Consider the following 22,574-nt stretch of genomic DNA (forward strand, 5'->3'; position numbering starts at 1 on the left):
TCATTAGCGAAGTGAAAATGAAACCGTTAATGAATCGAAATTAATTACACAGAGAACAAAAAACCCAAAAAAATGTTGGGTTTATAACGAATACCATTATATATGCATGGGATGATTTGAGATGGAATATAGGTAGGGTTGGGCGTTTCGGCTCGGTCCAGTTCGGAACCGAACAAAAAAATACGGTATTTTTTTCGATTCGAACCGTTCTAAATTTTCGAATAGTATTATTTTAGGGAAACTGAATTTCTCTTAACCAAACGGAATTTTAAAAAATCCGGAAAATCGAATTTTTTTAAAGAAAATCTTTTTTTTTTGAAATAAAAATCGGGACCGAACCAAATAAAAACCGATCGGTACCTATTTTTATAAAATGAAAAAAATTCGAACCGATGCATTTTCATCCCGAACTCGAACCGATTCCCGAAACGCTACGGGGCGAAAACACATTCCACATGAAAGTTGACCGGAGAGACGCAAATGGGTATAGACGGTACGCTTTGTGTGTGGAGGGACGCACGCACGAAACCCTACCTTTTATCGCAGCAAGAAGATAAACCATAAAAAAAGGAAACACTTTTTTTACAGTTTAGGCCCTCCATATAAATTGCTCTCATAATTATAATTTTATTTTTCGTTTGATGCTTACTATTATTGTTTTTCTCGTAGTGTGGTTTACTATTTCGCTCTACAAACAACCACAAAAAAAAAGTGTGATTAAAATATGGAAGGAGGAGGAGGAAGAGTTTCCAACTGCGATCTACAAGTGGCATCGACGACGATCCGTGAGAACAACATGGGTTTCATCGTCCCCTTTGAAGACAACCATGTCTTCAGCTTCTTGGCTTCTTCCTCCTCTTCTTCCAAGCCTCACTCTTCTCCTCACCTGATCAGCACCGCCGCCATTAACAACACTAATACAACTTCTCTAGGGTTTTCCGATACCACCCAGGTTCTTTTATATATACATAGATTTGGAGATGTTTCTCTCTTTTTGTTTCTTGGTTGATCGTGGAAAGTTTCATTTGGTTAGGGCGGAGCATTGGGATCGAAGAGGGTTGACGATGATGATAATTGTCATCGGGAGAATAGAACTGGACATTCCAACGATACCTCGTGGTAATTAAACAACTAATCACTCTCGTCCCTAAGTCTTGAATGTTTGAAGATTGGTCTTTCTATTTCGTTGGACTCGTTAAAACCCCATGTCTCAAACTTCGACATCAATGTCTTGAGACCTCAGTTATGTCGTGGATGCGGTTTGATATCTATCCTCGTTGCTTCTCTCTTTATTTTCTTGTGTCTGATTAAGCATGTTCAAGATGATCATACGTTTGTGTCTACAATTTATACCCTCATACTTAAAATATGCTTGTGTTTTTAATAATCTATTGGGATCCTACAATATAGTACCGTATCCCTCTTTAGAGAAATTAATGCCAAGAACCGATATATATGCAGATTCTGGAAGCCTTTATATAAGCATACCCGTTATACAAATTAAATATATTTTAATAATCAACAATCTATCCTTATACACCCATACATACATACATATATATACATATACTTGTGTATGGCATGCAGGTGGAGAAGTAGTGGTGTTACTGCGGAGAAGAGCAAAGTGAACAAGGTGAGGAGGAAGATGAGAGAACCAAGGTTCTGTTTCCAGACAAGAAGTGACGTTGATGTTCTCGACGACGGCTACAAGTGGCGAAAATACGGTCAGAAAATCGTCAAGAACAGCCTTCACCCTCGGTATTCTCATCAATTCCATTGCCCTGATTTCTAATTAGACTTCTCATATATAATCTCAGTCACGTGATATCTGATAGTTTCGTAGCAATACGCGTAGGGGTCTTAGCTTTATGATATCATTATATTCTCTGCGAGTCTCACTATATACTATCGACCCTTTGCTCAAGTACAAAGAACGACAAGACTGCTTACACACAAACACACACATATGTATATGTATATGTGTATATATATGTATGCCGAGAAGATATTGATGAAGATACACTGCAATATCCTTTTCCCCTGAAGGATTCGTGTAATCATTAGAAGAACATTAAATGGAACACTAGCTTATGTAGCTGCTAATTTCTTGTCTCGTTATAACGTGCATTGTCTTCACGTTTCCCAACTATATATACATATCATAACCTCGCATTTTCTTTTCGTCTGCTTAACATCAAATGAGATTTGCATGGCAGTGATCGTACGTTTTTATGCCATTAGAGGCTGATTACATATATATATATATATATATATATATATATATATATGGTGGAAAATTCTCGTGTCAATTTGTGTTTGTTGGACCTGCAGGAGTTATTATCGATGCACGCACAATAATTGTCGGGTAAAGAAAAGAGTGGAACGACTATCTGAGGATTGTCGAATGGTCATTACGACGTACGAAGGCCGACACAACCACTCTCCGTGCGATGACTCAACTTCCTCTGAGCACGAGTGCCTTTCCTCTTTTTAATCTCTCTCTCTCTCTATATATATATACACACTGTCCTATATGCGATCTGTATATCATATGTGTCTTTAATGCGATGTTATAGCTCCACTGGTATGATATATATATATACTGGAACCGTGGTTTATGCACAAAGCCATTCATTAAACTATATCATTGTCGTTTGTGAACAAGACGTATTCTTACCATATATAAACCATGAGAAATTTGTAACGGCCGATTAGATTTTTATAATAAGTTGACATATATAGCCACCTGCATCTAGATTAAGAGGTACATAACCAGGATTAAGAATACATTATTAGCCGCAATTCCTATAACTAAACTACTAAGTAATACTGTAGGTATACATATCACCAATATACTTGGCAACAATTTGCAACTACAAAACACGATTATATGTAGCCACTCCTTTCGAATCTATCTTTTATATTCGTACAGTTAAATCATGCAGCCGGAGCATAATCATAGCTGCCATCGTCGTCGTCATCGCCATTTTCCACGACGAACGCAGTTTGAGAAGAGTAGCAATGGCTTCTACCCGTGTAATCATCCACATTGCCTTCACCATGTGCTTTGCCATGTTCATAGAATAACACCAAGGCGGAGATTGAAGGCATAACTCTCTCTGTTTTCTGGCTTTGTGGGAGAAAGATTTCAAGCGATCGGTGATTTTGGTTGAATTAAAATCTGGTTATGGAAGGAAGGGAAATGGTTAATAGGGGATTTTATAGAAGAGATCAAAAGGTGAAGCAAGTGGCGAACTCACTTAGTCATCAGCTGAGCCTCACTAGGGAGTGTGATGGGCTTCAGGACAAGTGTGTCTCGCACATTACATATTCCCTTCGGACATTATATTCCCTGACACATAGGAATATATGTGTCTGTATTGGTCCACCTCCCTATTTATTATATTGATTATGAGATGGCTTTTTTATTTATTTATGTTGAGTATTGTTTCAATACATTTCTTTATTTTTTTTATTCTAAGGAAAATATCATAAAGTTTAAACATTTATAAAGATCTACTCTCGAGGCAGTGATTCCTCTAGCATGATTTTGAAGATCGTTTATTATAAGAATGTTTTGGAGCAGTAATACGTTATAATTATCTAATATAAATAAATTTTAATAAAATTAAATATATGATAATATGGGATATTTTTTCAAAAATTATACTTACTATAAGATTAAAAAAAAAAATACATGAGCCGAATAGAATTAAAATCCGACAAAAAAAAATATGAAATTCTTCTGTACCAATACACACGCATTAGATATACAGTTTTACATATATTTTACAAAAATAAAATACAAAAAAAAAAAAACATATGAACGGGCATATAGACTGATTCATTAGTGTGGGCCCAGCCCAGGGCCTCCTTCTATGTTGTTTGATATGTTAAATCAATAGAATGGCTAGGCTCATTACATCTCTCAAAACAACATAAACATAGGCTAGGCCTACTACTTAATGGCCCATGTAGCAGCATCTTGAAAATTGCATCACATTTTGAAAATAAATTTTCATCTAATTTGTATTTAATAAACGGGTTAATCCCATAAAACCCCCGTATTTATAAAAACATTCAATATAAAATCTTCAACTTATATTCTTCCAAACTTAATAAAATTTTTGATGAAAAATGAAAACTTGTCATTTTCTTATTTATATATATATATATATCTATCTGTATGTCTATATGTATATATGCATATATGTGTATGCATATATATACATTATTTATATTGGACCCATATTTATGACAAATTGACAATGGGATCCTTTGCCACCATTATTTTAATTAATTTTTTTTTTTGTAAATCTTATAAATTTGTAAATAAAATTTTAAATGTTCTATATTAAAACATTAAAATTATGTTTGCCCTCTATAATAAATTTTATCAGGCCGTCACTGTATGTATATATAACATATGAATTTGATAAAATTAAGAAACCTAGGAAATATTTATTATTTTGTGAGCAATTTTTAACACCAAATAAATATTTAGGGTAAATTTAAAATGGTAAAACAATAAGCGATTGTATTGCAAATTCTTTTAGATTTTTTTTTTCCTTTTCTTCTCTTTCTCCTTATTTGAACTGTCACTTTCCTTGCCCCACTCTCTCTCTATCTCACACACACACTATCTCCCTCTCTCATGCTCTCACCCTCTCTTTCTATCTCATTATCTTTTCTTTGATCTTTTTGACTTTGTGATCCCAAATTTGAATTTCTTTTTATAAAAATCGAAGTATTTAGGGATTTTTGAACGACAAAAAAACGATTTAACTGGGTAAAAATTTATCGACCAATCAAAGTTTTAATTGTAGGAGAATAATTTTAGGATGATAGTTTACTGATTTGGATTATCGACTATTGATTAATTATGTATGGAGAATATCTCAAAGTTGTTGAATCGGAGATCGAGAATTAGAGCGAATCTTTAGATATTGATGTAAAGATACTTACAAAATTCTTCTTTTTTTTCTATTGACTTAGAAATGAAAGATACTAAGGTAGATATCAAGTGGATAGAATTTTGAGGGGAGATGCCTTAAAGTTTCTTGGAAATTAATGTTGTTATGTGGATTGATGGTTCACACTGAACGCTTTCACTTGATTCGCCCAATCCGTATTCTAGGTTTTCGAAGAATCGTTTTCGTAGAAGCACGGTTGGGGAAGAAGATGTTTACCGGAATCTTGTACCTTTACCTTTCCCCCGTACTCTTGACCGCATAGAGATGGAAAATGGAAGGACCTTTGGCTTCTTTAAAAGTAGTTCTTTGTTGTACTACGAGGAAGAACCAGAATGCAACGCATCATTCTCCAAACAAATTATGAATTTTCCGAACAAGAAACTGGGTAATGCAAAAACAAAACATGGCGTAAATGATCTGTTTAAGAGGGCATTCTTGAAGACGACTTTGGATTTGGTGTTTGGTCTGACGTATTTCTCTAGTCATCTCGGTTTCTGACAGTTCGATCCACATAAAGAACATCATCGATCCACGACACGACATTGTAAGCAAGCCCTTCAAGCACCCTTGAATAGCTCTCTAACACCGCCTTTCCTACATCCTGCACAAACAACGGCCAAGAACAAGAACTTTTTTTCAGAAAAAAAAAAACTTTAGATCCTCTAACACCGACGAGTTTTTACACTCCTTACTCGGTTGAACTGAATCTTGCAGATGTCCAAGGATGTCTGAGAAAGCTCGGGATACCGCTGTTTGAGGCAGAAGAGGAGGCTCTTGGCACGAGCTGCAAGCACGTGGTTCTTGTCATTGCATTCGTTGTCTGACAAATCCTTCGTGGAGAAGGCGAGGCCACCGGATTTGCGGCGCCAAGTGCAGAGGGAGGCTTCCACTTTGTCCGCCAGCTCGAGAGCCTCGTGCTCCGACGTTATCTTGAGGGTGTCGAGTAGTTGGTCGGGATAAAACTTCTCTGTGGTGCATAGCTGTTTGTATATTGCATCTCCCACACTCGCTTTTCCGCTCTGTCACCACTCGAAATTCCGACCATTGAATCAACTTGAAACCGAGTATCGGATTTGATGATATGTTATGGTTGTGTTTGGTTTTTACTTTCGAGATAATTTGTAACTATTAGGAGAAGAAACGTATAGTAAAAGTGATTTTCTTTTCCTTGGATTTCTTATTTAGATTTCGTGTCACAATTTTTTCAAGACTAACCTTTGGAAGAGTAGAAACGTAGGAGTCGGGAATGTCCATATCGTTAAGAGTCGAGTCATTGATAGCCATTGCGGCTTTATGGATCTGATTAGCGCAGTCGCGCTTGTGGCGAAGCTGTTTTCTCGCCTCCTCGGATAATCCCTCCGCCGGAACGCAAGGCACGGGTAACCACCATTTCTCGTCTTTACGCTGCACCACAACCTTCCTGAAGTTCCCGGAATCCCGGCTGCTCGAACTCATCGACGTGCTCCCACGCTCCGCGTACCAAAACTCGTTATCCGTAAAACTATCCAATATTTCCTATAAACAGATTCATCCCATTCGAGGTTTAGGGTGAGTCTTCTAAAGATTAGACGGTGAGTTTAATAATGTCTATGGACTTACCATAAGCATGTTATCGAGTTTTTTCAGCGCAGGAAGATTCATGAGTATATCAGATCGTAATTTGGTTTCCATAATCTGAGAATAAAAAAATTCGAAGAAATTAATCGATATATCGGAAGATAATAATGAAATTGAATGAAAATACGTTATACCTCTACATTTGTGCCATTCGAACGAGGAATAACTTCGACTATATAGTCACATATCGACATGAAACAATGCATCTCTCGTCTCCATAACGCCTTTTTCTCCGGGCTAAGCGGCTGTAACCTTAAACTCTGACCGAAAACCGTAGCTGCAAATTCCAAACAACCAAAAATTGATAAGTAACCATTTTCTAACGTGTTCTGTCTACTGTTATTTATTATGGTTAATGACGAGACGAACCGTATAGATTGGTGATGGCGTTAGAGACTGTAACGGCGGTACAAACTCCTTTCCCACTTCCGGACATGTCCTCTCCGAGCAACAGCTTTGAAAATCTTTCTTTCATCATTTCGAGTTCTGAATCGAAACCCGATTAAGAAAATTCATCCAAAAGAAACAAACCGGAAGCGAAAAAAAAGTTACAAAGATCTAAAATCTACCTGCTTCTTCAGCAAAAGTGTCTTCATTGCCTCCATCATTGTCCTCTTCATCGTTCACTTGCTGTTTGTCGATGGTTTCACAGTCGCAGTCACTAACGTTATAAGCAGATGGTTGCGGTCGGTTGTAGAAGCTGTGTACGTCAAAACGGTTGGAAAATCCCAAGATGTCAGAATAAGTTCGCCTATACGGAGAAGAGACAGAGCTTGTCGGAGTTCTAGAGATCTCGAGCTCGTCCTGATCTTCCATGGAGTTGTTAATGTTGAACTTATTTTCCTCTAAATTGGATATCGCTGTCTCCATCACGAGGTAAACCTCTTCTTCTTCTTCTTCTTCGATCTCTGCGTAAAGAATGGGTGCTTAAGCGGTGAAATGCACGCTCCGGCGAGTTTGGACACGGCCGAGGGAAGAAGACATGCAGTGTTCAATGTCTTGTGCTTTGATGGGTGGAAAAAATGTATGTATATATATATATATATATGTGTGTGTGTATGATGCATGGAGCCCCACCTCTTGATTTGCAAATTTGAGAAGTTAGAGAAATAAAAAGCAAGAATATGATTATATTATATGCTTCTGAGATAGACGTGCCTTCCACATCTCGTCACGCCAAGTCATTATAGAGGCTGCTGTTTATGCGTTTGGCATATAATAATAATGTACAATCCAAGTCGGTCCACGACATATTGCATGGTGCTAGGGTCGTTTATGCAACCCAACGCATAAATGTAGCGTGGGTGAGGTGACCCGGGATGTAGTCCAGGTGGCAAATATCGAAACGGCATGCAGTTCATGCATATATCTGGGCCTTAACGGGCCCGAATCGGGCGTTGTAAGCCCATTAAAGAAAATCACGGGCTCGTTCTCCTTGGAGATCAGGGAATTTCTGGGGATTGAAGAAGAACAATTTAGCTAAGAGAAAGAAGCAACACGAATTCGGTCTCAAAAGTGTGCTACTCTCGATCTCCACGCCCGTTTTATATGGGTTTGATGTTTATTGCGAATTCAGATTCTTATAAGATTCCCAACTTGTTTTTGGCGGTGGTCATAGGAGAAAGAGGAGCGAGAGAGAAGAAGGCCATGAAGATTCAGATGAAAGTGAGCACCTTTTCTGTCCCTCATCGCTTGGTGGGTTTGTATTGAGTAAATCCAGTCGCTTTCTGTCCGTTAGATGAGTTAAACTCGCGTGTCTTGATGAATGATGTTTTGGTGTTTCAGGTTGTTCCGTTAGAAATTGGTGAACAACTGTGAGATTCATCCGCTGTTTCTATTTTGAATGATCCTCAATGTTGTTGCCATGTAAGAGTAGGATTGACTACTTTTCCCCATGGCCTAAGTGAATAATTTCCTCGTGAATGGGCAATCGAAGAATAGGTGGTCCAATGGATTCCTCTTCGTTCTGGCAAAATTGGCACGAAGTAGCGAGATCAAGCTAGCCCCCAAGCTCTCATTGGGTCTTTGGTTGGGCAATGACTTAGTATAAAGAGCCATGTGAGAAAAGAGTGTTTCGGAATGTGGTAGAGGAGGTCTCTGCTTGGGCCTATGAAGTCCATTAGAGGATCCAACGATGTCCAAGGGTCATGCCAAAACCCGGTCTGATTTCCATTATTCCCCATCGCTACAGAAATGAATTGTTTTGCCCACGGTCGGCTCTTGAGTAACTTCTTGAGAGTTCCAAGAATGGCTAGCATTAGGGCTAACCTTAAACAAGAATCTACAAGTTGATGGACTTTTCTTTTTCCTTTTTCAATGTACGAGGAGTTGACGATCTGAAGATTGTGATAAACTTGGTCCCGTTTATACGAATTCTGATATATTTTATCGCATCAAGTTGACATAAAATAAAACGACCTTATTAGATACCTAGGGGTGAGGCGGATGTATCATGTGTTGAAATATACCGGATCTTGAAGAATATTATGAGATATATCGTATAATGGAGATCTTATCAAATCCGGAAAATATATATTTAGAAATATTTATCATTATGTCTAGTTTACTTATTCAATGTAAGACTCTCATCTATTTATATGTAATTTTGGTTATCAATAAAAATATTATTCCGCAAATTTCTACATGGTATCAGAGCATGGTTGCGATCTGAACTATATGTTTCTCTTTTTCTAATTTTCTAATCTCTTTTTTGTTTTGCGTTTTGGATGTTCAAATATTCAAATCGTTCAAAGGGAGAGTAAAAAAACCAGATTCAAACGATGTGCTATGACAAAAAGAAGTCAAAGCTAAAAACTCTAAGATCAAGCAAGATGTTATGACAAAAAGAGTTAAAGCTAGAACTTTAAAGTCAAGCGAAGTGATTTGAAAGAGGTTAATACTCTCTAAATGAATGAAATTTGGTTTCTATGGATTGTTCTAATAACAGTGAAGTTTTTCATCATTTTGTTGTATCTTCAAGATTGATTTTTGAATTCTTTCAAAATCAATCTTGAGGTGGAATGTTGAAATAGAAACAAAATATGGAGATTTGATATGATTGATAACAATTAAAGGCATAATATCGATTAAGAATAAAATATATATCGTGATAATTATATTTTGCCTTATTTATTTCTTTTGTATCTTTATTTCCTTGTTTCTTTCAATAATTTTTCCTATAAATGTATGGATTATTTTCATTGTAATGCAACAAGAAGAAGAGATGTAGCAATAAAAGTGTTTCCGTTCTTTTATCTTTTGTTCTTTCTTTCTAATTTAATTTCCGCATTTTATTTTTCAATATGGTATCAGAGCCTGGTTCTTTTCTAATTTGTTGTTCTTTTCATAAAAATGATGATCGATAATGAGAGTGAAGATGAAGATGATGATATACCGATCCAGTGGTAATATCATTTCGAGTTTTTTTTTAAGAATAAGAGAGTCATTTTATTTTTATTTTTTTTATTTTCTTTCATAATCCCACATGTTTCTAAAGATTATTCGCATAACCGCCAATCATCTTATTCTTGCCAAAAAATTTGTTGTCATTAAACGTTTTCGCGTAGTTGCCTTTCAATCTCGGATGAATCAGAGTTATTCCCGAGACTTCCTTCTGCACCGCGATTGTCGTCCTTTTTTTTTGTTATCATCAAACGATTCTTTTGTGCATGGTGTCAAAGTTGCAGCGCAATCGTTTGTTTGATTTTTTTTAGTTATGTCTTCTATTGACACGAGTTCGCAAGGTGATGTGGTTCAAGCGGCATGCGTTTGATCATCTTTTCAGCAAGTTGGACGTTTCGTGATCTTCCACGCTCCAACTTGAAGGGGGATGTTGAAATATACCGGATCTTGAAGAATATTATGAGATATATCGTATAATGGAGATCTTATCAAATCCGAAAAATATATATTTAGAAATATTTATCATTATGTCTAGTTTACTTATTCAATGTAAGACTCTCATCTATTTATATGTAATTTTGGTTATCAATAAAAATATTATTCCGCAAATTTCTACATCATGTGCTTTGATAACGTGGTCTTGTTATTACAAGAATAAATTTATGATGCATTCGCAGTATATATATATAGAATCTAGTCCATTCCAAATATATTTTAAGGTTCGATTATAATACTTTAGCTCAAAAAAATCGACTTCTTATAATTATAAGGTATGTGTAGGAAGTGCAGAAAGACAAATCATATTTATATCTAAGAGAACAATTCAAAACAAGAAATGAAACCAAACCGGGGAATTACATAACCAATATAAACCGGACTAAACCAAGAGTTTAACGCTTAATATTTTACTAATCATATTCATTTCTTCTGTCTGCACCATGTTTCCATTCAACACTGATTTGTTTACTTGTAGCGTAGACTATTTGATGATTTGACTTCGCCGACAAATATAAGTCATCGGATGAATAAATTGACTTATAATAATTTTTAAAATCCCAAGAAAATTAACAGTATTAAAACTATAGAAAAGACTTTAGACTTTGGTTGCTTTGGTATTCATCAATCCCTCGTGAATTCTTCACATCTTCCGCAGAGATATCGGCCTTGAACCCATAAACACAGATTAGTTATCCTAATCAAACCTTAAACAAAATGCCTTGAAAAGATTATCCCGTGCCCTCCACCACTAAGCTCTGTCGTTTTCAGACCAAACCCTCTTCTTCTTTTCTGCTTCCATGATTGGATCGAAGTCATGGGAGAGAGCGTGCAAATGAATCATCACGTGGTTCAATCTCCGGGGACACAGAAGAAGAACGCATTTCTGAGCATAACTTGCAAGCTGGCGAAGACATGGGTCACGACAACTATCGTCGTCTTCGTCTTCTTCATCATTATCATGGGCGCTTCTCTCTGTTGGATGGATATGGTATGTCCTCTCATTAATCCAATTTATCTATCCGTCTTTGCATGTCCCTAAACAGCCGTATACGTAATCAGCGTTTCACATTAATTGCTTATTTAGCTTTTACGTAATATGAATATGTAAACGTTTTATATGATTCGAGTTGTCTAGACACCACATTCATACGCCATGTTATTTTCCATTCCCAGTAGGAATGGGTATTGTCTCCGTCTCAATCTCACGAGACTCGGATACCCACGAGACTGAAATAGGAACTTGAGTAATCCAACCATAAAAAATTTACGAAACTATATTGATTTATGTTTATTTCAGGGATATATAGATAATTTTACGTGAAAATAGATTAAGGTGTTTTTGTAAATATATAGAAAATCGGGAATATTTTAGTCATTTTCTAAATCGAGTATGATAACACGTCAAAGGATATTAGAACCCGAACACGAACCCATCTTCCGGATTTTTCGTCTTGTCGAACCTGTCTTCATTAATCTCGTTGTTTTCTCAGTATCCGAAATCTGATGACGGTGAGATTCTGGTATACCTGAAAACCCACCGGTCTTAGATAAATAAACGCACACATTTAGCTTCAAGTGTACATTAATACATAAATATTTATATATCTTTTTAGGGAGAATCACCAAAAAACTCTATACTTTTTTTTCTAATTGAATAAATAAATTGATTATGGTTGGTCTATATATATTACCGTACTTTTAAATTATTTAGCCAATATATTCTTGTTTCGGAACGATGTTGATAGAATTTAAAAAAGAAAATGGCAAAACTGATGTGAGATTAACGAATTTGTAGAATTAGTATATCACGCTCATTACAAATAGCTAATTTAAAATAAATAATAAAAACTAATTAAAAATAACAAAAATATAAGAATAATAAAAAAAATTAAAAAAAATTAAAAATTACAATACCTGTGTATATACATGCATACATATACAACATATACTTACATACTATACATACATATACATATACATATATATATACACATACATATATAGAAATATATACACATGCATATATGAACATATACATATATATACACATATATGTATGTATATATTATATATGTATGTGTGCATATGCATCTGTACGCGTATGCATTATAATTTTTTTTTTCAATTAATTTTATTATTTATTTATTTTTAAATTGGTCGTTTGGTAATCGTGTTGCATATTAATTCTCGTGTACATGACTTGATAAGTTCATTAATGTCACATCAGTTTTGCCCTTTTCTTTCATAATCGTCGTCACCATCGTTACAAAACGGATATATTGGATATTAGTTTAAAAATACTATAATATATCGTCCAACCACAATCGAATTTATGGGGTTAGAAAAATGTACATATTTTATTAGAGAAAATAAAAAAAATACAGAATTTTACAATTTTGACAAAAAAACACCGAATTTTTATTTTTGTCAAATAAACATTAAACTTTTTAAATGAGTTTAAAAAACACTAAACTTTTTAAATGATCCAAAAAAATACATAAAATTTTATGCGATTGTAAAAAAAATACCAAACTTTTTAAACGATTCAAAAAAACACATCAACTATATAAAGTTGAAAAAAAAATAAAGACAATAATTTGACACGTTTGCATCTCTTTTACCACGTCAGTCGTTTGTTTATTTTGACAATCATAGAAGAGTTAAGTATTTTTTTACAAATTTAAAAAGTTTAATATTTTTTTGACAAAATCAAAAGTTTAATGTTTTTTTGTCAAAATTAAAAAGTTCAGTATTTTGTTAGGATTTTTCCTATTTTATTACAGTAAAAGTATAAGTTTTTTTAAACAATTCTCCGTATTTTTATTAATATTTTGTACATATTTGTTTATAGAGAATTGAAATAGAAAACGCTAGTTTTATTGTTATCAAATGATTGAATCATATATATGTATATGTCAGAATCAATATAAAAAGTCAAAATAAAGTGTATATATATATATATAACCTTGTTTTCCCTGCAATTTCAACGAGATTGAGCCAAATCCACGTAAAATTGAAAACTATATGTGAATATTTGTGTGTTTTGGTTGTCTCTGTAGCTCGTGGTAAGAGGAGGTAGAATCCAAGTAATTCCTTTCGCCACAAGAAACACCACTGATATCCCAAAGGCACAACTCAAGATTCCACTGAACTGCACAGCCAATCAAACCGTCTCTCAGACATGCCCATCAAACTACCCAACAAAGCTGGAACTCTCAGATCTCGAGGCGGAGTCCTGTCCTGACTACTTCCGGTGGATCCACCGAGACCTGGACACGTGGCAAAAAACCGGCATAACGAGAGAGACGTTGGAGAGAGCAAGACCAGTGACACACTTCAGGTTGGTGATAAAGGGAGGGAAAGTGTACGTGGAACAGTACGACAAGGCGTTTCAGACAAGGGATGTGTTGACGATATGGGGGATACTACAGCTTTTGAGGTTGTACCCTGGTCTGGTTCCGGATCTCGAGCTTCTCTTCATGTGCCACGACAGACCCGCGATTTGGAAACGCGATTACGAAGGAGTAAACGCCACGTGGCCTCCACCGCCGCTCTTTCACTACTGCGGTCACAGAGACGCGTTTGACATCGTCTTCCCTGATTGGAGCTTCTGGGGTTGGTAATATATCATCATATATAGCCCCCTCTTTCAGCATTCTCTTTATATATATATATATTACAAAACACATACATGACTGTGATATATGATTTCATGGTTTGCGCAGGCCGGAACTGAACATAAAAGCATGGAACAAGTTATCAGAAGCCATAGAAGAAGGGAACAAGAGGGTGAAGTGGAAGGATAGAGTACCCTATGCCTATTGGAAAGGGAACCCTAGAGTGTCTCCTTCAAGGAAAGACCTCATGCGTTGTAACTTCTCCGACAAGTATGATCCCATGGTTCATCTTTATGCCCAGGTATACACACGTTCTATCTATGCATATTCACAAGCATATATACTTAATTTGCATAAATTTCGCAATCTTGATCCGTTTACGCTTCCAGGACTGGGGGAGGGAAATAGCACAAGGGTTCAAGGATTCGAAATTAGAAGATCAGTGCTCCCACAGGTAACAGACACACACACACACATATATATATAGTTTCGATGTTTTCATCAGATGAGGTTCTCTTGCTTTCTCTGGTCTTGATTCAGACATTGAGAACTTAAAACGTGTTCAAAGGTACAAGATTTACATAGAAGGGGTGGCATGGTCAGTGAGTGAGAAGTACGTCCTAGCATGTGACAGTACGGCATTGCTGGTAAAGCCCGAGTTCCACGATTTCTTCATCAGAGGCATGATGCCAAAACAGCATTACTGGCCAATCAGACCCTACGGCAAATGCGGGGACATCAAGTTTGCTGTCGAATGGGGCAACAACAACACCGGGCAAGTAAGTGATCAAAGACATATATATCGCATCTGTAAGATCTTTAATTAAGACCGCCATAAAAGATTCGATTTTGTGAACCGGGTGTCTGTATATATAGGCGGAGGATGTAGGAAAAAGAGGAAGCGCATTCATACAGAAGAATCTGGAGATGAAATATGTGTATGACTACATGCTGTACGTGCTACAAGGATATGCGAAGCTGTTGAAGTTGGAAGTGGAAGTGCCAGAAAACGCAAAAGAAGTGTGTTCGGAGACAATGGCATGTCCGGTCAATGGAGGGGCGCTGAGGGAATGCATGGATGACTCGTTGGTGATGTCTCCGAGTGATAAGGCTCCTTGTCTGATGCCGCCTCCTTACGAGGAAGACGAACTTAAGGTGTTTCTTGAGAGAAAAGAAAGCGCGGAGAGAGAGGTCGAGAACTGGGCGAACGAGTATTGGGAGACACAGAACAAAGCCTCAACAAAGTAAAATCTGTACTTATACTACGTTAACACTTTGAATAATAATTAGTTGAGGACGTTAAATTATGATAAAATATTTCTAACTCTTTTGCACTCAAAAATAAAAATTCCACCCAAAATTGGATGATCTAAGATAGACAAAACATGTTTTTATCCGAATTTAAATCCAAGCATAAGAAGTGTCATTCATCCAAATTTTTTCAAGTTTTTTAGAAACGTAGTCCGATCAAAGATCCGATAAAATTTCGTATTAAAAAAAAATTAAGTTAGAAAAATGAATTCAAATTATAAACATCCCAAAAAAAAGGGTGAGAGATAGAGAGAAGGCCCAAATGAATCGTCATCTGAAGGCCCATATTTAAGGCCCATTAAGAGAAGAGAGGGGTAGAAGCGTAAATTCATCTTAAATACAGTTTTGAGGTTCTTCTTGTCCGAAAATACCGGTTGCAATGTTTCTATGTCCGGTTTGGTATTAATAATATTAAACCGATTTAATATTTCTTTTGAAATCCATTTTTGAATTGTCTTTAGTTATGTAAATTTCAGAATTTTTCACCTTTCATTCCGTAATCTGTCGAAAAAATTTAATTAAAAGTTCAATATTTTTTTTTAATAAAGTATAACAACTCAAAAGATGATTAATAGTTTTTTATTAGTTAAAAAAAGAGGATTAATAGTTTAGTTACGAGTTAAGGGCCCAATTGTGCATGCCGCAGCCAGATAATTTTATCCTTTCGGTTTTAAAATCATCCCACTATATGTGTTCATCGACGACGTGCCCAATCATGATTAGAGAAATGATTAACGAATAAACGTGTTTTTTGAACAAGTCGCAGAAACATACAAATATTAATCAAGTTGATAGCCGCAATCTCACAAACTAAATATTTCCTGGAGAAATTAAGATTTTACAATTTCAATACAAAAATAATTCCAGGTCAGAACACTTTACAGGATGCCTGTCCGAAACAGGATTTATATGTGCCGTGTGTGACAAGTCTCCACGACATTTGACAATTTGAAATAATTAAAGACAATTAATAACAACAAGTGCTGAGAACTACTAACATGTAAATTCTGAAACTTTCAAATCTTTGTCGATTCCCATTTCTTTCCTCGTTCTCGGAAACCGCAGCAGAATTCTGGGTTTCTCTCACATTTTCTGTTTGTTTCCCGAGAAAAACGATTCGGCGATGAGCAACCTGAAGCTGGGTGTTGAAGTCGTAAGCGCGCGGCTCGGACACAAAGGCAGGAAGACCGATGATGGGTCGTGTAACGCTTTCGTCGAACTCCATTTCGACGATCAGATAGTCAAAACCTCGATCAAAGACAACGATCAGAATCCGGTATGGAACGAGACGTTCTTCTTCAACATCTCAGATCCTGAGAACTTATCGAATCTCGTCCTTGAAGCCAACGTCTACCTTAAATCTGCAGATTCTAAGTCATTCCTAGGAAGGGTTCGAATCCTCGGAACATCGTTTGTCTCCTTCTCGGAATCGATTGTGTTGCATTACCCTCTGGAGAAATGGAGCATCTTCTCCAACTCCGCCAAAGGAGAGCTCGGTCTCATGGTGTTTGTCACTGATCATAACCCGTCTCTCAAGCCATCGAACCCTTCACCTGCAATGGAATCTTCTCGCCGAAGACACAGAGTTCGAGACCCGAAGACAGAAGGGTCAGCAAAGAAGAGAAGCCCTGTAAGAAATTCTCAGCATCAGCAGCAGCAGCCACCGGTGGTGGAAGCTTCTAGAAATCAGACATCGAATCATGGACAAGAGGAGACAAGATTCGCTGGTCCAATGCCTGTAAGGTCTGTACAGATAAATCAGGGTTTGAACGTGCAACCACTGGATTATTCGATCAAAGAAACGAGCCTGAATCTTGGAAAGGGCAAACGGGCAAGTGCCCATGATCTCGTCGAGCCTATGGAATTCCTTTTCATTAGAGTTGTGAGAGCTCGGGACCTTCCAGATATGGATATAACCGGCGGTCTAGATCCATATGTGGAGGTAAAAGTCGGAAACTTTAAGGGGAAGACAAGGCATTTCGAGAAGAACCAAAACCCGGAATGGAATGAAGTCTTTGCCTTTGCCAAGAGCAATCTGCAGGCAAGTGTTCTTGAAGTTGTTGTCATGGACAAAGACGTGGTGGAAGATGATTTTATAGGGATGGTTCGGTTTGTACTCAGTGAGGTTCCAAAGCAGGTTGAATCTGACAGCCCATTGGCGCCAGAGTGGTACAGACTCGCAGTTGAGAATGGAGACCAGACCAAAGGGGAGATCATGCTTGTTGTCTGGTTCGGTACCCAAGCCGATGAAGCTTTCCCGTACGCAATCTATTCAGATGCATTCCACGCCATTGACAAGTCAAGTGTGCGTTCTAAAATCTATCATTCTCCGAGGCTATGGTACGCTCGTGTTACTGTCATCGAGGCACAAGACTTAGTCGGATTAAACAAGACACGACTTACGAACGCTTATGTAAAGATCCAGTTGGGAAACCAGGTTGTCCGGACAAGATTTGCTCAATCACAGAACTTGAATCCAAGATGGAACGAGGAATTCATGTTTGTGGTAGCTGAACCATTCGAAGAACGTGTGATTGTCTCAGTGGAAGATCATATCACTGTTAACAAAGACGAATCGCTTGGGCGAGTGGACATTCCTCTTGATTCATTCGATAGACGTGCTGATGATCATCCCGTATCTAGCCGCTGGTTCAGTCTTGAAAAATCTGGTTTGTCGGCTCTGAATGACAAGGAACATCCTCGAAGAGTCAGATTCGCAGCCAGGATTAACCTGAATATCTGTCTTGAAGGAGGGTATCATGTTCTCGATGAATCGACTTATCACAGCAGCGATTTCAGGCCGACGAGTAAGCAACTGTGGAAGCCATCGATGGGTATTCTTGAGCTCGGAATTATAAAAATTGAAGGTATAAATCCGATGAAAATGAGAGACGAGAAAGGAACATCCGATGCATACTGTGTGGCAAAGTACGGACACAAATGGGTTAGGACAAGGACAATCACTGACTGTCTGAACCCGAGGTTCAACGAGCAATACACATGGGAGGTTTACGAACCGGCTACTGTCCTGACCATCATCGTCTTGGATAACAATCAAATCAATGGCACAAAAAACGGCGGCGGAAGAGGAAACAAAGACGGAAAGATGGGGAAGATCCGCATCAGGATCTCCACTCTGGAATCAGGACGAATCTACTCGAATTTGTATCCACTTCTTATCCTCAAACCTTCAGGAGTCAAGAAGATGGGCGAGATTCATTTGGCAATTCGGTTTTCTTGCACATCGATGTTTCAGATGGTGTTCCGATACTGGAAGCCTCTTCTTCCGAAGATGCATTACGTAAGGCCATTGACTGTGGTGCAACAGGAAATTCTCCGGCAACAAGCGGTTAACCTGGTGGCAGCTCGCCTCAGCCGAGCAGAGCCACCATTGAGGAAGGAGGTGGTGGAATACATGTTAGATGCGAATTCTCACCTCTGGAGCATGAGAAAGAGCCGAGCCAACTTTTCCAGATTGAAATCAGCTTACTTGGGTTTGCTCGGAACTGGAAAATGGTTCCAAGATATCTGCAGCTGGAGAAAAACAGCAGTCACAGTGGCCGTACACATTCTCTACTTGGTCTTTGTCTGCTCACCAGAGATGATTCTTCCAGTTATGTTCCTCTGCTTGTTCATGTTGGGACTGTGGAACCACAGGCACCGTCCGAGACAACCTCTTCACATGGATACACAACTCTCGTTAGTAGAATTTGTTTATCCCGATGAGCTCGACGAGGAATTCGACACAATCCCATCATCCCGAGATCCCGAGATCATACGGGTAAGATATGAACGGTTAAGAAACATTGCGAGCAGAGCTCAGAAGGTGGTGGGAGACATGGCGGCTCAAGGGGAGAGACTTCAAGCTCTGCTAAGCTGGAGAGATCCTCGTGCTACCTCCATTTTCATGGCGTTCTGTTTGGTTGCGTCTGTAGCTGTTTACGCAGTCCCGTTCAAGGTGTTCGTCCTTCTGGCCGGGTTTTATGTCATGAGGCATCCCAGATTCCGACGACAAATGCCTTCAGAGCCCATCAACTTCTTCCGCCGGCTTCCGACCAAGACGGACTGCATGTTGTAGAATCCAACTAGAAGAAAAAACACAGTTGCTTCTTTCTACTAACCTAAATTGTGCTTCTTCGACATTTTTTCTCGCTGAAATCACCCAAAGGTGGAACCACCTCGATCGCAATCAAACCCTAGAATTTCAATCCCAGAAATTCCCTAGTCTCCAAGGAAAACGAGCCCGTGACATTCTTTAATGGGCTCACAACGCCCAATTCGGGCCCGTTAAGGACCAGATACAAGCATGAACTGCATGCCGTTTCGATCTTTGCCACCTGGACTACATCCCGGGTCACCTCACCCCCACACACTACATTTGTGCGTCGGGTTGCATAAACGAACCTAGCTCCATACAATATGTAATGGATTGTGCATTATTATTATATACCAAACGCATAAACAGCAGCCTCTATAATGACTTGGCGTGACGAGATGTGGAAGGCACGTCTATCTCAGAAGCATATAATATAATCATATATTCTTGCTTTTTATTTCTCCAACTTCTCAAATTTGCAAATCAAGAGGTGGGACTCCATGCATCATACACACATATATATATATATATATATGTGTGTATGATTTTTTCCACCCATCAAAGCACAAGACATTGGATCGATGACGTGCTTTATGTCGATCGTACTGTCAGAAACCCAGATTGTCATATTCTTCCCATTTTTTAGTTCTACACAACAGCCTGAGTTAATCTGAGAAAATGGCCCAGCTTCTGTCTTTTCTACTGAATCCTAAACTACCAAGTTCCGGTCGAATGGCATGTACAATAGTATGAGATCAGACAAGGACAGCATATATGTGAAACTACATCAGCTAAGAAGTAGACAAGTTTTGTTCTGAGCATTCCTCTCCACTGTCCTGAGCAGATGGTGAGACGACGTTGAACTGAAACCTTGATAGCTGCCGAGGTAAAGCATGGAGAACTGTCTCGTAACACTGCAAAAAAACCCGAAATCCATCTTCTAAAATGCAAAATTACGTACAGAAGACGTGGATAACCCGGGTATAGGATCTTACTTGCTGCTTGCTGTGGAGAACGAAAAAGGGAACTGCTAAGAATTTCCAGTTCTTGGGCACTACAAACTGATCTTTTTCTGATAGGTGGACCAGGAAGAGTTTCCTGCATTCCGTCGACAGTTCAAGTATATATATAATGTGTAACAAATAAGGTCGAACACATGGACAAGCAAAATTCCTGCATAAATCACGAAAGACAGTTCATTACGGTTTTAGTTAGAACAGAGGGATGTAACTGCGAGGAGGGGGTTTACTTTCGGTTCTGTGACGTTTGGAGGGCAATAAGGGTACATATCCGGACCAAAGTCTGGCCTCCACCACTTCGCCACACAATCTCCGATCTGCAATGCAGCCAAGATGGTTAGTGACAGAGGATTCTCTGTTGTGGAAGATAAGAGAAAAAGTCAAGTTTGATTCATCCACCAGACCTGCCAATCAGGCTGTTCAGGAGAACGAGGCCCGAGCCTGTTGGAAAGTTTCCTTTTCAATCCTTCAATATCTGCTTCAGATCCGGAGATGAAGAAAGGTTAAAGTAGTTAAAAGAAAAAACAAAACAAAAAGGGTGGATCGAAAATAGCGAATCATCGGCATAAGTCTGGTAATATATAAACTGCATACCGTTTTCTCCTGGCCTAAGACGACCTCCAGGAAGTTTGCAGTGAGTGTTCCCCATTTGCATTAGTATAACATGTGGATGCCTAAAAGCTCCAATCTTTAAATGTACATATCCACAATAAAACATCACATTGTGATTAACCTTTTTTCTGGTTTCTGCACAAATTCCGGCCCCAAAGTGTATTCATACACACCAATGGCTTACCAGTAATATCCCTTCGACAGTGGTTCTCATCATGCCTTCTTCCGAGTATCTGCAACAAAGTTAGAGAAACCCTAAATCCCTACCAAGAATCTGATCAAGAAATCAAAACTCCGTCGCTCTTTCATAAGAGAACCTCAAGATTCGATCTTTAAAGCAAATAACTTTATCTGTCCCATATGCATTTGTTTCTTTCCCACCAACTCGGATTTCTGCGCACATCCAGTCAGAAACTACCATTGATCGAAAGTGCAATTTGAATGCACCGAAGGCATAACCCATAGACCCAAACATAAGAAAGAAGAAACCCAGAAGGGTCCGTTCCCAAAACAACTAAAAAGTGTGGAACTTTCGCACATTTTCTCGGGAAACAATCGTGGAGATGGAGATTAGAACATGTGGAGAGAGAAAGAGAGAGAGAGAGAGAGAGAGAGAGAGAGAGAGAGAGAGAGAGAGAGAGAGGGTCCGTTCCCAAAACAACTAAAAAGTGTGGAACTTTCGCACATTTTCTCGGGAAACAATCGTGGAGATGGAGATTAGAACATGTGGAGAGAGAAAGAGAGAGAGAGAGAGAGAGAGAGAGAAGGAGAGAGAGAGAGAGAGAGAGAGGGAGACAGACTTGGCTTTCATGCGGGCGAGACGATTGGAGACGGAACTGTCCTTTACGATCTCGGGGCCATCGTTGAAGAAGGAGTAGCTGGAGAGCGGGTAAATGTTCATGGACGGCGACATCATCTTTCTCCTCCGTACTCTCCCTCTGGTTCTTGTTGGCGCCTTCTTCCGCTACTACTGGTGCCTTTCCACCTTTTATACCTTCCAACAAAAAAATAATATTAAATTATACGTGCAAATGAGATTAATACTTGCGTATATGTATAATATATGCGTACAGAAGTATCCTAAGTTATTCTCGAGAAGAATTAACACGTGGCTCCGGTGGGGGAAAATCTCAGGAACAAGAACCCTCCAAGAGCGACGGTTTGAAAATGTCCAGGAAGCGAGCGCGAAGGCCTTAAATTGCTGGGGACGAAAAGACAATAATACCCCCACGTTATCCACAATTCGATGCCATTGTTGTGGGAGTCTCCATTAACGTGTTCTTCCGTGGAAATTCTGCACCCCTGGATCCCAAAACTGGCCGACATTTCAATATTAAGCCAAGATCCGACAAACCCACCAACCAAAGATCAAGACCTCGATCCATCTGTTGTTGTTTTGATTAAAAAAAACAAGGAAAAATGGCGTTCA

The 22,574-nt window shown here is 38.3% G+C and overlaps 5 protein-coding genes across 5 annotated transcripts; 3 read left to right on the forward strand and 2 right to left on the reverse strand.

Annotated features, from left to right (window-relative positions):
- Positions 1-609: 609 nt before the first annotated feature.
- LOC104827591 (probable WRKY transcription factor 12) lies at positions 610-3,194 on the forward strand. Its single transcript, XM_010560785.1, has 4 exons — positions 610-952; positions 1,034-1,119; positions 1,588-1,758; positions 2,332-3,194. The coding sequence occupies exons 1-4, from the start codon at positions 725-727 to the stop codon at positions 2,492-2,494; spliced, it is 648 nt and encodes a 215-aa protein (XP_010559087.1). The 5' UTR covers positions 610-724; the 3' UTR covers positions 2,495-3,194.
- A 2,103-nt stretch (positions 3,195-5,297) lies between these two features.
- Positions 5,298-7,585, reverse strand: LOC104827592 (rop guanine nucleotide exchange factor 4). Its single transcript, XM_010560787.1, has 7 exons — positions 7,160-7,585; positions 6,960-7,076; positions 6,725-6,867; positions 6,573-6,647; positions 6,189-6,488; positions 5,666-5,992; positions 5,298-5,574 (listed from the first exon to the last, which is right to left on the reverse strand). The coding sequence occupies exons 1-7, from the start codon at positions 7,458-7,460 to the stop codon at positions 5,452-5,454; spliced, it is 1,386 nt and encodes a 461-aa protein (XP_010559089.1). The 5' UTR covers positions 7,461-7,585; the 3' UTR covers positions 5,298-5,451.
- A 3,238-nt stretch (positions 7,586-10,823) lies between these two features.
- On the forward strand, positions 10,824-15,434 carry LOC104827593 (O-glucosyltransferase rumi homolog). Its single transcript, XM_010560788.2, has 6 exons — positions 10,824-11,478; positions 13,550-14,109; positions 14,216-14,408; positions 14,497-14,561; positions 14,676-14,886; positions 14,984-15,434. The coding sequence occupies exons 1-6, from the start codon at positions 11,305-11,307 to the stop codon at positions 15,353-15,355; spliced, it is 1,575 nt and encodes a 524-aa protein (XP_010559090.1). The 5' UTR covers positions 10,824-11,304; the 3' UTR covers positions 15,356-15,434.
- Positions 15,435-16,218: 784 nt separating this feature from the next.
- On the forward strand, positions 16,219-19,628 carry LOC104827594 (FT-interacting protein 1). Its single transcript, XM_010560789.2, has one exon. The coding sequence runs from the start codon at positions 16,542-16,544 to the stop codon at positions 19,494-19,496; it is 2,955 nt and encodes a 984-aa protein (XP_010559091.1). The 5' UTR covers positions 16,219-16,541; the 3' UTR covers positions 19,497-19,628.
- Positions 19,629-20,125: 497 nt separating this feature from the next.
- On the reverse strand, positions 20,126-22,514 carry LOC104827596 (pre-mRNA cleavage factor Im 25 kDa subunit 2-like). The gene is made up of 8 exons (XM_010560791.1): positions 22,217-22,514; positions 21,946-22,139; positions 21,330-21,378; positions 21,128-21,221; positions 20,938-21,008; positions 20,764-20,850; positions 20,510-20,620; positions 20,126-20,428 (listed from the first exon to the last, which is right to left on the reverse strand). The coding sequence occupies exons 2-8, from the start codon at positions 22,059-22,061 to the stop codon at positions 20,306-20,308; spliced, it is 651 nt and encodes a 216-aa protein (XP_010559093.1). The 5' UTR covers positions 22,062-22,139; positions 22,217-22,514; the 3' UTR covers positions 20,126-20,305.
- Between the last annotated feature and the right edge of the window lie 60 nt (positions 22,515-22,574).

This window comes from Tarenaya hassleriana, unplaced genomic scaffold (genome assembly GCF_000463585.1).
Source record: "Tarenaya hassleriana unplaced genomic scaffold, ASM46358v1 Cleome52, whole genome shotgun sequence".
Classification (NCBI taxonomy): Eukaryota; Viridiplantae; Streptophyta; class Magnoliopsida; order Brassicales; family Cleomaceae; genus Tarenaya; species Tarenaya hassleriana.

Coding starts and splice junctions, on each gene's coding strand:
- LOC104827592 (XM_010560787.1), bottom strand. CDS start 7,460: ATGGAGACAGCGATATCCAATTTAGAGGAAAATAAGTTCAACATTAAC. Junction 7,077..7,159: donor CACTTTTGCTGAAGAAGCAG/GTAGATTTTAGA, acceptor GTTTCGATTCAG/AACTCGAAATGATGAAAGAA. Junction 6,648..6,724: donor CGAATGGCACAAATGTAGAG/GTATAACGTATT, acceptor TTTTATTCTCAG/ATTATGGAAACCAAATTACG.
- LOC104827591 (XM_010560785.1), top strand. CDS start 725: ATGGAAGGAGGAGGAGGAAGAGTTTCCAACTGCGATCTACAAGTGGCA. Junction 953..1,033: donor GGTTTTCCGATACCACCCAG/GTTCTTTTATAT, acceptor TCATTTGGTTAG/GGCGGAGCATTGGGATCGAA. Junction 1,759..2,331: donor AAGAACAGCCTTCACCCTCG/GTATTCTCATCA, acceptor TTGGACCTGCAG/GAGTTATTATCGATGCACGC.
- LOC104827594 (XM_010560789.2), top strand. CDS start 16,542: ATGAGCAACCTGAAGCTGGGTGTTGAAGTCGTAAGCGCGCGGCTCGGA.
- LOC104827596 (XM_010560791.1), bottom strand. CDS start 22,061: ATGATGTCGCCGTCCATGAACATTTACCCGCTCTCCAGCTACTCCTTC. Junction 21,222..21,329: donor CTGTCGAAGGGATATTACTG/GTAAGCCATTGG, acceptor GTACATTTAAAG/ATTGGAGCTTTTAGGCATCC. Junction 20,621..20,763: donor CAAACGTCACAGAACCGAAA/GTAAACCCCCTC, acceptor GAACTGTCGACG/GAATGCAGGAAACTCTTCCT.
- LOC104827593 (XM_010560788.2), top strand. CDS start 11,305: ATGGGAGAGAGCGTGCAAATGAATCATCACGTGGTTCAATCTCCGGGG. Junction 14,409..14,496: donor TGGTTCATCTTTATGCCCAG/GTATACACACGT, acceptor TTACGCTTCCAG/GACTGGGGGAGGGAAATAGC. Junction 14,562..14,675: donor GAAGATCAGTGCTCCCACAG/GTAACAGACACA, acceptor ACGTGTTCAAAG/GTACAAGATTTACATAGAAG.